Source organism: Lemur catta, chromosome 1 (assembly GCF_020740605.2).
Source record: "Lemur catta isolate mLemCat1 chromosome 1, mLemCat1.pri, whole genome shotgun sequence".
NCBI lineage: Eukaryota > Metazoa > Chordata > Mammalia > Primates > Lemuridae > Lemur > Lemur catta.
The window spans coordinates 284787539-284800909 of record NC_059128.1 but is presented as its reverse complement, the minus strand read 5'-3'; the positions used below and the strand labels follow the sequence as shown (position 1 = coordinate 284800909).

The window sequence follows — 13371 nt, the reverse complement described above, 5'->3', positions numbered from 1 at the left end:
GAACATGCCTGGTGGGCACATGGCTCAGTGACGCCCAGACTTGCCCTGGTTACTCGATAAACCTCTCTGACCTTCCTGCTGCGTTCAGGGTATAGGCCTGTCTGCTGCTTTTGTTATCTAGAGAGTGACACGTGATCAAGGTCAAAAGCCAAGAACAATTTTTCACATGAGTTAATGGTGAAAGATAAAGGAGCACATCTCTGATTTCCATCGGCTTCGTACATGACTGATGTTGCTGACACGTGATTGAAGTGGCGCAGCTCTGGGGGTGGGACGGGGTAGGGGGCCGTTGTCCTCTGTGGGGAGTGGGCATTGCCGATGAGGTCAGGTGTAGACCATGGGTGTTGCTCTCTCGCTGTTTGGTTTTGCATCTGTTTCACCTTCACAGGAAAGCGAGCTAGAGTGCAGTGTGGTTATGATGCTTCACTGCAGTGGTTGTTTGGGAAAATAAATGCTCTGCGTCTTGTCTCAGCTCTGAAATAATTTATGACATTACTTTAATCAACAAGAGGGAAAATAATTCGCAGGCTTTGAAAAATTTATATTTGCTTTGGATAAATTTGTTGTGCTTCCTTCTTGTTTGTTTGTTCTTTTGAAGGTTTTGAGGTTAGGCCATCTTTAGTGAAAGAGAGGTGAGGTGCAGGAGCATGGCAGCGGAACTTGTCTGAAACAACGCTGATGACGTCACCCTCCCTCAGGAACCTGCTTGGTGGTGTTTTCCACAGAGGCGGAGTGCGCTGCTGCACACCAGCGCCCACCGGCACGCTTGTCTGCGCTCCGGGCGTTCTGGAAAAGAGAAAAACCCCAGTTCCAAGCCAGTGGTGAACAGAGCATTTGCAAATAGCTTTGATGTCTTTGACGAGATGTGGGCACACTTTAGGAAATGTTCGGTCGTGCTTCTGAGGCTGCCAACGACCCAGTGGATCTTTTTAAATACAATTTTAAAGAAAGCCTTATTATGAGACACAAAGAACTGTTATCAAAGTATTGAGCAAGTGCCATTTGGCCTATTCCAAAAACACTACCCAGACATTTTTTCTTATTGTAGACTCAGAGCTGCCAGAAATGCTGAAGAATTGGCAAGCGTTCCTGACACGGTAACAGTGCCACATTCAAACACAGCATCTTCGTGTGCCCAGCTTTGTGGTCAGTAGTCTGAGCTGTGTTCTGCTCTTAGCTCCAGAACCAGATTCATCCCGGACCTTGACTAAGTCATCTCATCCTTGGACTTTCCGGCTTTGCTTACTAGTAGAATGAAACGGCAGTCCTTGCCACCCTCTGATCAGGAGGCCGTGAGGAGTAGGAAGGGAGAGGGACTATGATGTGCTTGGAGCTCCTGCACTGGACAAGAGGCTGGGGGTGATCACACGCCACGTGTATCTACGTACAGTCTGTCTGGCCTTGTGTTGGGAGGAAGGGGCTTCAGGGGCATCCAGCCAGGCGACTGCAGGAAGAGTAGAATGACTCAGGCCCCCGGGTGGTGGTGGGCTGTCACCTGATTTACCCTCTGCAGCGCCTGGTCCGCTCTGCTGCTGTGCCGGTAGCCAGGCCTCATGCTGCACCTCTTGGCGTGGCATTCCCTGGCCTGGTCCCCTGCCAAGGCTCCAGGGGGGTGTCCTACGGGAACATTTAGCCCCTCCAAACAAAGTAGCTATTCACTATCCAAAAAAGTAGCAAGGACACAGTTTTCAGAATCAAGATTTGTCTCTTAGATTAAAAAAGTTTTGGCTCCAGGAAACAAGGCCCGCATTGTTCTCATTTTGAGTCTTTCGCACAGACCAGCCCCATGGGGCCTCGATGTCTGCTGCGTGCCGTGGACAGCGCTGAGTGTCACCACCGAGTGAATGTTAAAGCTCTTTGTTCAGTCGCTTTGTTTTTTTTTGTCTTTTCCCTTTAATTGTGGAGATAAATATTGCTTCTAATATTTTCATATCTTTTTTATGAATTTCACTGAACCAAAATAATTTATTATTAAGATTTTAAAACAAATTTGTACTGTTAATCTGTTTTTTAAATGAAGATTTTGGATAAATATATTTTCACTGTTTTTTCTGTGCCATATCTTGGATTGTTTTGAAGGCAGCGGGTCTGGTGTTGAACCATCCTGTGGTCACCTAGGTGTCGGCCCCCGCAGAGCTGCTCTTTCTGCTTGTGCAGATACTGTCAGAGAGGCAGGGCTGTTTGTAAAGGGACTTGTTCTCGGTTCAGATTAATAGATGGGGTTCACTGTCTTACTTCCTTATGTGATAGTTCACACCCAGAGCGATTTCTGTTGTTGCAGTGTCCACAGCTGTCGTTCAGCAGTTGTGTTTTCTTATTAAACTCACGTAGTATTGTTCATGCTCTTTGAACACTAGTGTGTTTTCCTAATGGAATCTGCAGGGAAGAGGAGCTCATCTCTCCTGCGAAGGCATCGGCTGGGTGGCTGCCCCTCCTCCTCTCCTGCCGCCTTCGCGTCCTGTATAGGTCAAATGGTATTAATTTATACTTGTTGGGTTTTAGCATTTGGGCAGGACTTCTGAACTGGTTTAGTCTATTTGTGCTATTTACATGTGAGGAAAACATAAATCCAGGGAGGCGTGCGCGTGTGTGCGTGTTCGTGCCAGTGACGGTGGATTGCTCGAGTGGGCGCAGCCTGCGGTGCTGGTGCGTGTGCACACGCCTGCCCTTTCACTGAGTGTGAGCGAGTGGTCGCGTGTGTACGCTTTATCTGCTTCTTGAAGGTTACGAAAGTCACTTCTCGTGCATGTTTAAAAACAAAAATAGTCTTTGAAATACAACACTTAGCCCCTCATTTATCGAAGTACAACAGAATCTTGCTGTAACGTGCCATAATTCATAGCTTTATCCTAAAATGTAATTTACCACATCTACAGAAAAACTAAATCCCCAGGATCTTGCGATGCTGGCATTAGCTCTTTTCTCTGATCCCATTATTGTAAATATAAAGAGGTTCTGCTGCCTGAAAACTGTGGCTGTAATTCAGTGTTTGTGCTCATACCTGAGATTTAAACCAGATTGGAATTGGAAAACGAGCTATTGCTTTCCACTTAGAAAAAAGAATCAATTCATTATTATTCATTATTATTTAGAATAGGTAATCTTTTCATGAGCATTTGTAAAACAGTAAAAATTTCCTTAGCTCATTACGGTAGACATTGAAAAATGTACCTTGAAGTTCTGACTACATATCTTTATGTCTTCCAGGGGCCCAGAAGACACCTGTTTTGAGTTTGGTGTTTTTCCTGCCATTCTGAGTTTCCCGCTTGATTACCCATTAAGTCCCCCAAAGATGAGGTTCACCTGTGAGATGTTTCATCCCAACAGTAAGTGCTTTCGGGAGTGGTTTTTGTGGTACCTGGAGAGGTACAGAGATTATATAGCTACAAGAAATGTAGCGTATCTGCTAAGTAGACCTTTAAAAAATTTTCTTATGTTTTGAAGTTTAGCGAAGGCGTCATGGAGATATTAACACCTGATTTCAATTTTGAAGGTTAGTTTAACATAGATAAAAGAAAATATGAACCTGGAACTGTGGATGCCGTCTGACCCAGCCGCCCTGCCGTGCTGGGGAGGTCAGGAAGAAGTTGGACGCACGGCGAGTGCTCAGAGTGGGCTGCACTAGTCTTGTCACAGTGTTGTTTTTAATGGTGAAAGAGTTGGACTCAGTCTAGGTTTTCAACATGAGAATTATGTTAAATAAATTGCATACATAGGAATGTGATGTAGATATTTAAAGTGATCTAAATTAACAGTGATATGAAATAATATTTATACTGTATTGACTGGGAAAAGCAGTAGGAATGTTATAATTTCATCTTTTAAAAAAATTCACATGTAAATGTATACGTAACTTGAAAGGCAAGCACAAAAATGTTAAAAGTGACTCTTTTTTTCCCTGATGGAGATTATTTTTTCGTTTTTATAAATCTTTTTTTCCCCCTAAAATAAACATGTATTACTTTTTAAAAGAGGAGAAAATAAGGTCACTGAAATAAATTGTACTGTAGCTTACTTGGCAGTGTGTCCAGTGGAGGGATTGGAATTCCGGCACAGCTGTAGTTTGTTTCTCCCTTTTACAAGTGGGGGTTACGTATAAGAGAGTTAATAAGGAAATATGTTGCCAATGATTATATTTAGAATAATATTTCTTGTTATAAATGATTATTGCCGCAAGTCATCATGATCTTAGTAGCTATGGAGAAGAAAAGCAAATAAGGTACTTTATTTTGCAAAAATGAAAGTTACTTATTTGCCAATGCCTTATCCTACACTTCTCTGCGTATCAAATAGCTAGTTTAACTCACGAGAAAGTTTATAGAATTTTCTGAGTCTCTGACTTCTCTCTTGATTTAAAAATGTGTCCGTGTGGTACACCCTCCCCGTTCTGTGCCCCTCTGGGCAGCGCCTGCCCAGACCCTCCCTGCCACTGGGCTTCTCATCCGTCCCGCCTGGCGGGAGCTCTCCTTGCTGCTGGCCTTGCCGTCCACACCCTTGTGCAGAGCGTCTCGTCGGCTGCTGGTGGTGGTGCACGTGCGTGGGCAGCGGGCCGCCGCCTCGGAGAGCCCGTGCTGCGCTGCTGTGCTCCCCAGCACTGCTCCAGCCTCGTATACGCAGATGCTCATGCACGGACATTCCTTCTAGAAGGTGGGCCAGGAGCCCGTGCTTGTTGCTGCTGGGTGATAAGTGTGTGGAGGTTCATCATGCTGTTGTCTACTTTAGTGTGCTTTGGAATTTTCCATAATAAAAAGTTAAAAAATACATTATGGTTGATAGATAAAAAATCATTGAAGAAGTCAATAATTCCAAGTTGTTTAACCGTAAATGCTGCTATGAAGAGGATTATAGGTGATTAAAAATAACGAGATTGTGTTGAAGATAAACTCTTCAGCACAATACCTACGGCATGGTATTAGAGACAAACACAGGTGGAAACTGATTAAATTATGTGACAATGTGCTAAGAATTGTCTGATCATATTTTTAGTGTTCTGATAGTTATTTATTTATTTTTTTTTTGAGACAGAGTCTCTCTGTGTTGCCCGGGCTAGAGTGAGTGCCGTGGCATCAGCCTAGCTCACAGCAACCTCAGACTCCTGGGCTTAAGCAATCCTGCTGCCTCAGCCTCCCCAGTAGCTGGGACTACGGGCATGCGCCACCATGCCCGGCTAATTTTTTCTATATATATTTTAGTTGACCAGATAATTTCTTTCTATTTTTAGTAGAAACGGGGTCTTGCTCTTGCTGAGGCTGGTCTTGAACTCCTGACCTCGAGCGATCCACCCACCTCGGCCTCCCAGAGTGCTAGGATTACAGGCGTGAGCCACCGTGCCCGGCCTCTGATAGTTATTTTTAATGTTTAGATAATTATAACATGGTTTTAAAATTTTGCCTTATAAGTGGATATGTGTTATTTTTATTTTGTAAAAATAATTTCTAAGAATCAGGTTCTACCAATGTCATAAAAATTGATCCATTGATAAATACTTTTAAAAATAATTCCCATTCGTCAGAATTGCTGGGATACGGGTGGTGAGCAGGTAACAAAGGATCATTAGGAGCATCCAGTCTGAGGACAGGGACAGATGCTGACGGAAGAATGACACAGTCACTGCAGGAGGGTCCAGGACATGCCCTGCAGAGCTGGCCACCTGCAGGAAGTGAAGTGGGGGTTCCCTGGTGGCTGCGGTGGGAAGGAGACAGGATTGAGCGTTGCAAAGGCCTGTGTAGGAAGTGAGGGGACAGGAAGGCAGGGGTGAAACCAGTCAGTGTGTGGAAGGTTGTCATGTTTGTCCAGGAGCTGAGAGACCCACCGCAGGGTTCTAAGCAGGCACGAGGGAGTCGTGTAGCCAGAGTGGTCTCCGAAGGGTCCCTGGCTGTAGTGAGCAGACAGGAGACGGCTGGGCAGGCCTCGGCTGCAGCGTCTAGGGGACAGATGCCGGCAGCGTGGAGCCGAGTGTGGGCACTGAAGATGGAGAGGGTGGCTGATCCCCAGGCAGTGCAGGAAGTGGAACTGACGGACGTGGTGAAGAGGGGGCTGTGGCAGGGACTCCAGGCTCTGGATGTTTCCGGATGTACGGTGTCACCACACGGTACAGTCACCTCGAGGAAGTAACACTGCAGTGGGAAATTTCCCGACACCTGCTCTTCTCCTGTGTCAGAGAGGATGGTTCAGAGAGCTCTGGGCGTCCAAGCTCCATGTCTGTGCACCACAGGTGGACGTCAAATGCCCATGACAAGTGTGCACCTGGTTTCTTAAACTCTTTCCTTGCGTGAGAATCTGGTCCGTACAGTTCCTGGATAGCAGTAACCGCTAAGGCGGTAGATGAATGGAAAAAATGAGGGACCGAGTATAAAAGACAAGGCCATTTGGAGGTAAATGGTAGCTCTCAGCATTTCTTAATTTTCACGAAATTTTGAACTTGTGAATAAAGGTGAGTGAAATAAATTTATTTTAAATTATCATTTGTTATATAATAACTTATGTGGCTTTATAATGTTATAATTGAGTCTATCCACGTGCATTGCTGGATATCTGAGTATGTACTGAGCCTCCTGAGGATGTCCCCGTGTATGTCAAAGGAAAGTAAGGGATGCTTTCGGCTTCCTCAATGGAACTGATACCTGCTGTGAGTTGAGCATCCGCCTCTCCCTGTCAGATGGTCCCGTTGGTGGTGGTATTGTGGTGGTGTTGTGGGGGCGGGCTGGTGTGGACGCCGACCTGCGGGTGTTCCGTGACTACCTCTCTGCTAGAGGAAGTTTCCGCGAGAGTCTCTGTGCCTTTCTCCTCCTGGATGTTTGAATGATTCCAGTTGCCTTTTCAAGCCACATGAACGTAAATTTTAATAGTCCAGTTCAGGGATTTAAGGGTAGATTAGGAAGAAACTAGCTCTAAGAAACTTGCTCTGGAAAGTATTATGAATAATAATAATGACATTAGAAATTTGGTGAAATATTTGCCAGATAACTTTTTATTTACTCTTTTTGGATATAATGCTTTAAAACTTCGTATGGAGATGGAATCGTACTGTGACTGGTTAGAACTGGATGGGCCAAGGAGTGAGCAGGGCCCCGCTGGGCTCCGTGCCACGGGAAGCGTGACGCTCAGGGCCCCGGGCTGTGCCCAGCTGTGCAAACAGCTCGGTTTGTGTGTCTGCACCCTTGTTCTCTTGACCTGGGGAGCCTGCCCCAGCGCGGTGTCGCCTCGGGCACGGTTCCCTGGGCTCACCTGGCCGCCTCTGCCTCTTGCAGTCTACCCCGACGGGAGAGTCTGCATCTCCATCCTGCACGCTCCGGGCGACGACCCCATGGGCTACGAGAGCAGCGCCGAGCGGTGGAGCCCCGTGCAGAGCGTGGAGAAGATCCTGCTGTCGGTGGTGAGCATGCTGGCAGGTGAGGCCTGCGTGCGCTTGTCCAGGTGTAGGTGTGCTTCCATGGTGACCAATTTCAGCGACAACGGTGTGGCATGTCATATTGGTGACCATAATTAGCCGTTCCTAGTCCTGGGGCATTTCATTCGTTCGGTAGGTATTTGTGCCACATGCTGTACTCGGGATGCACAAAGGTCAGTGTGGCAGAGACCCCAACTCTAAGGTCCTACGTTCTGGGGGAACTTTCCAATTGTACCCGCAGTTACAAGTGTCTGATAACCCCGAGTTCAGAATGCACACGGGGGCTCTCGGCCACTTGCCCACGTGGGCTGTCTGGTTTGGGTGTAGGCCGTGAGGAGGTAGTGGGGTCAGCGGGAGAAGGGAGAGACATTTGGGCCAAAGGAAGCAGCTGGGGCTGAGGCCCAGGGGCAGGCGGTGGCTGGCGTATGGGGGCACTGCCAGTGCCTTCTGGCTTGAGCCAAGGTGGGGGAGGAGGCGTTCAGCTGGGAGCCCTGGTGACCCTGGGAACTTGGGTGGGGGTTCCTTAATCCAAGCTGTGCCTTAGAAAGACCGTCTGTGCAGCAGCTGCGGATGGTGTGACTGGAGGAGAAACTGAGCCTGGGAGACGCGAGAGAAGGGCGCAGATGGTCCCAGGGCCGAGGGGAAGGGCTGGGCTCCAGGATGCTGGCCGGGGGCAGGGGGGTCACGCCTGTTTCTGACACGAGGGCTGGAGGTGCTGCCTCTGGGCTCAGGGATACAGAGAGCAGGATTTGAGGAAGAGTTTGGGGCATGTGGGAGAAGGGGCCTCTGTGTGCCCACAGGGGCCGGGTGTGGAAGTGAAGGTGTGGGGTCTTTTCCGGATGAGGCTGTAGGTGACCGTGTGGGACGAAGGGCGATTGTGTAGGAGAGGAGCCCTCAGAGGGACCAAGGCGGGTGATCTGGGAGGCTGGGATAACAAAATGCCACAGACACAAAGGGAGAAACGTCCAAAAGGCAAGCACGTGCTGGCAGGAGGCCCCGAGGGTGGACACCCAAGTGACGCTGCTCAGTTGTTGGAGGCCACTGTCCGGGTGCCGGTGGAGTGGGGCCCTGAGGGACGTGGGTCCTGAGGGACGTGGGGCCCTGAGGGATGTGGGGCCCTGAGGGACGTGGGGTCCTGAGGGACGTGGGGCCAGGGCTTGCAGTGCTCATGCGCTCTTGGACAGGCACGGAGCTCTGTTCACTGCTGCCTGCAGGTGAGAGGGGAGGGAGGATCGGGAGGGGGCGGTGGTTCGGGCTGCCTGCAGATGGCAGCTGTGACGGGTACCCCGATAAACTCTGGCCGGTCCGTTCGGGCATCTGACCAGGACCACGTAACTCCCTGTGCTGGTGCCCTCGCCCCTTCCTGGCTTCCCGGCAGGCCCAGCGGCAGTCTCTGGCTTGAGGGTGGGGTCAGGTGTCGGCCTCAGGCCGCATGTCTGCCTGGGCGGTCCTGGGAGGAGCTGCGAGAGGGCCGTTCACTGCGCAGGGCTCTCTGTGAGAGAGAAGTGACCGCCACCGGCTGCCTCCGGAAAGGGGCAGTCCGCGGTGGCGGCCTGTGCAGCGTGTCCGGGTGCTCCCGACGAGGCAGCCCAGCCTGGTCTCGTGGGAGCCTGTGTGGGCCTGTTGAGTTGTCGTCGATTTTCAGAGCACGACAGAAATGACGGGTTTTCTTGATAACTCAGGGAAAACAAAACAAAATGACTGGTGTTGGCGTGTTCAGACACCCAGAACACAGGAGTCTCGAGATGGGTCTTTTTTTCCTGAGACAGGCGTGTCCCCCAGGCCAGGAGCAGCGCAGGCTCCACTCCAGCTCTTGGGGTCTCTTGAGGAGCGTCAGTGTTTCTATTTTTATTTTCTTATTTATTTGAGACGGGTCCTGCTCTGTGGCCCAGGTTGGCGTGCAGTGGTGCCATCTGGCTCACTGCGGCATCGGTGCTTTTAAGTGAGACGCAAGATCTCGCCGAGCGCTTTCCTTTCGAGACTGTTTCATGCAGAGAGCGTTCCCCTTTCCTTCCAGAGCCCAACGATGAGAGCGGCGCCAACGTGGACGCTTCCAAAATGTGGCGGGATGACCGGGAGCAGTTTTACAAGATTGCCAAGCAGATCGTGCAGAAGTCTCTGGGGCTCTAGACCTCGCCTCGCGCATGCGCACAGACGTGTGCTCTGCACATGCGTGTGAACACACACCACCAACAGCTCAGTGTTCTGGGGAACACTCAGTGACAGTGATACTCTGTGCTGACACCAAAAAGGCAGACTTGCAAGAACCATGGCATTTTTTTTTTTTCCTCACCCCAAACAGGCTTCTCTTCTGAAGTTATGATTTACGTAGAATATTGGCAGCTTTCTGCAGTTTAAAGTATTCCTCACAAGGCGGTTCAGGTAGACTGTCAAAGCTGTCATCGCTACCTCTCCCAGCTGAAGCACCGGCAGACCCAGCTGTTCCCGGCTTCCTGCGGGTGCTCCTCCTCCCTGGGGTGGGGGGCTGTATGTGCCAGACGTCCCGGGATGGCGGCACCAACAGTGCTCCTGAGGACGGGCCCTGCAGCTGGCGCACGGGAGGGAGCGACGCTCCGCGTGGCCATCCTGGTGCTTTCTGCACCACGAGCTTGGCTCCTCCTTCCCGATCTCATGTTTTACAAGCAGATGTTTTTTCATAATCTGGTCACATCTTTTACATTTGTTGAGTATTATAAACCATCACACTTAGAAATACTTTCAGGAAATACTTGTTAAAAATTAATTAATGGATTCATAGGAAATGGGGTACACAGAAAGGAAGTTTACTGCAGGCCACGCAGACGGTCAGACTGACAGCTTCCTCCTGCTCACGTCCACCAGAGAGTCTCGGGTAGGGCTCAGTTCCGAGTGCGCTGGGGCAGGGGCCACGGAGCCTTAGAGTGTTAGTGAAAGTTTCTTCTGGGTCTGCAGTTTTTCTTTCCTAGTTTAAAAACTGAGAAGCTCTAGGACTTTGTAACATTGTGGTTGCGCTGGGAATTTAAGTGTTGGCACAAGTCATTCTTGGCAACTTGAAGTCAGGAGGGACCCTCCCATTTCTTAGCTCAGAGGAGTGCCTTATCCCCCACGACCGGTGCTCGTGGACGTGGCCTGTGGGGCGCCCGGCCCCAGGCTGGAGACAGCACTTTCCCGTGATTTACGAAGTTGATTTGGTTCCGACGTTCTCTAGCGTGGTCAGCTGAGCGGCACAGCGCCGGGAGGTCACGTCACAAGCAATAACAGATCTGTGGCATGCAGAATCTAATACTTGGCCTGTTTCAGACAGGTTCAATTTAAATAGGAATTTCTATTTTTGAAATAAGGGATAGTCTATGAGGCATACAATAGATTTTACTTTGCATATTCCTTCCCCCTTCTCTTTCACGATGGATCCAGTGTTCGTCGACCGAAACCTCACCCTTGGTGCCAAGGTGTTGGCGGTTTCTGGTTGAAGCAGCTCCATGTCCGCTTCTGTGGATGCTGGATTCTTCCTTCTCAGAAGAGAGTCATTTAAAATTTGAAATGCAGTATAAGAACGTGTATTTGGAAGGGGTTGGGGAAGGGCGGTATTGTACCTAAATAGTATTTGCAGGCAAATGAGATGGGGTCCTCTCCAGAGAGAAGAAAGTGGTTTGTGTGAGCAGCTGGGCGGTGGGCGTGGGGCCCACGCCAGGCAGGCCCAGAGGGGCACGTGATTACCTGTAGGTTCCATGAGATGTGGGAGGGAGGAGAGGCAGTCTCTTTACAAAACAAAGTATTTTTATTGATTTGTATTTATTAAATAAAAAAATCCCATAGTGTCCCTATTCTGTGGTGGAATTTAATTACTATGTTAAAAATAAAGTTATATATTTTCCCCCATTCTGCGGTGTATTTTTATTTGTCATATTTTCATATAATCAGCTAGAAGCCTGAGACCAGGCTGGCTGCTTGTCCTGGACGGGCACAGGGCAGCAGCCTGACCGTCTGGGCTGACACACGGCACCAGGGTTCCTCACCAGGAATTTTATCACGAAGACTCGTGTTAGCTCTGCAAAGTTTGTTCCCTTTGTTTCTTGCTTGCTTTCCTTCATTCTGTCCTCTCCCTGGAATTCTGTTTTCTCGACTGGGGTCTGTGACAGCATCCAGGAGGACTGTGACTTGAGTGTAGATGTGTGTGCTCCCCAACCTGGAACTGAAGCAGACACCGTCGCAGGACATCGTAGGGTGGCACCTGTGACTTGTCACCAGTAGCCACCCGCAGGATGCAGGTCACACTTCAGTTCCTCGGGTACCTCAGACTGCAGCTGACTCATCGCACTTTGAGGTTACAGCCGTTACTGGATCTGCCTCTAAATCTTTTTATTTAGTGTGTTGGTAGAGAGGCAGGTTCCTGCCACCGCGTGGTAACTTAGAGTTGGTTTTCCTTCCTTTGCAACCCCGTGTCTGTCTCTGTTCATTCAGAGACGTGCTCCCAGATGGGGCCCAGGCTTGGCCAGGGCCCGGGTTCTCGGCAAGCCCAGCGGGGGCCCCGCTCCCGGCCCCTCCTGACGCCGCGTTCGGGTGAGTGCCTCAGCACCGCCCCAGTGTCCGTCCTACCTGTGCCCGGTGTTTTCCATGTCCGCCTTGTACTGTCTTAGCACTCTAACGTGATGTCGAGTTGGGGGTCTCCAGGACGCCCCACAGGACGCAGTGGGTCACGGTGCCCATGGCTGTGATTTCCCGCAGCGAGAGACACAGCAAGATCACCAGAGGGAGCCAGTGCGCGGGGCTGAGTCCGGGGGAACCAGGGTGGGTCTCCAGAGTGCTGGGGGAGGGGCTGGCTCACAGGACACGCTGACCCCCAGCAAGCGGCTGTGGTGGTGCCTGCGATGGCGTCGCCTAGGGAGCTCGGCAGAGACTCGGCGCCAGGGCTGGCTGTGGGGCTGGTCACGCGGGGCGCCGTCTGCCTGGACGGGCTGAGATCCAGGCTCCCAGAGCAGGGCGGGTGCTCAGCACAGACCGCGTGGTTTGTGCAAACGCCCCGTGAGGCAGGGTGGGGAACGCCCCAAATCCAATGTCCAGACGCCGCCCCCAGGCCTCAGGATGGCTGTCCCAGGCCTGCCGTGTGGACACTGCTGCACAGACACCCTGAATTTTCCCCATCCGGGGGTTTTAATTAGATTTATTTTAAACATTTTGTTTGCTCCATTATGCTTTGGGGTTTTTATCTGTTGGCACTGGTTTTCTGCGCTTTGCCATGTGGACAGCCATCCTTGGCTTTCCTGCTTGCCCGTCTGCTCTTGACATGGGGTGCTGCTGGGACAGCCAGTGGGGGGAGGGCTCTAGGGCCTCATCTTGGTGTGGGGGCTTTGACCCTTCCTGGGGCCGGCAGTCCCCATTCCCTGCCTGACCTGGGTCTGGCCCAGGCTGTGGCTCCAGCTCCCAGGCCTCATGCACCTGCTGTGGCTTCTTCCAGGTGGTTTCTGTGCAGGTGAGGTTACTGGTTTTTCGGAGGGGAGTACTGGCCTGCCTCAGAGTTTCCGCAAGGAACACAGCCTGCTCTGCTGCGCAAAAGGATGCTGCTCCCCCACTTGGCCGTCCGGGCCAGATGAGGTTCCCATGTGCTGGAAGTGGGAACCCCAGGGATGCCACAGCACGGGAAGGGGACAGATGGAGGGATTCGGGGCTGCCCAGCAGAGCGGGCACCCACCACAGGCCGGGTGGATTCTGGAAACCCTGCCCTGGGGAGACGGCACCAGGGTGGGGTGGGGCTGATGCTGTGGGGTTGTCCCTGCAGGTCTGGTGGCTCTTACGCAGGGTGCAGGTCCCCCCATCTCGGAGGGAATGGTGTTGGGAGGTTCTGCCCCTCCGATCTCTCTAGGTTCCCCCCTACCCCGCGCCCTGTCCCCCCAGGGCCTGGCTTTGTCCAGGGACAAAACAACATGCAACTCCCTGTGGGGGCGGGAAAGGTCTGCTTCCACCCCGCCCACCCGGCTCAGCCCAGCCCACTGCAGCCTGCTGCA

The 13371-nt window shown here is 51.1% G+C and overlaps 1 protein-coding gene across 1 annotated transcript in view; it reads left to right on the top strand.

Moving 5' to 3' along the window:
- UBE2G2 (ubiquitin conjugating enzyme E2 G2) overlaps positions 1-11248 on the top strand; it is a 36795-nt gene extending 25547 nt beyond the window's left edge. The window contains exons 4-6 of the mRNA XM_045540825.1: positions 3208-3326; positions 7251-7391; positions 9408-11248. Of these exons, the coding sequence (XP_045396781.1) occupies positions 3208-3326; positions 7251-7391; positions 9408-9520 (373 nt within the window). The 3' untranslated portion in view covers positions 9521-11248. The remainder of the gene's footprint in view (positions 1-3207; positions 3327-7250; positions 7392-9407) is intronic.
- Positions 11249-13371: the final 2123 nt, after the last annotated feature.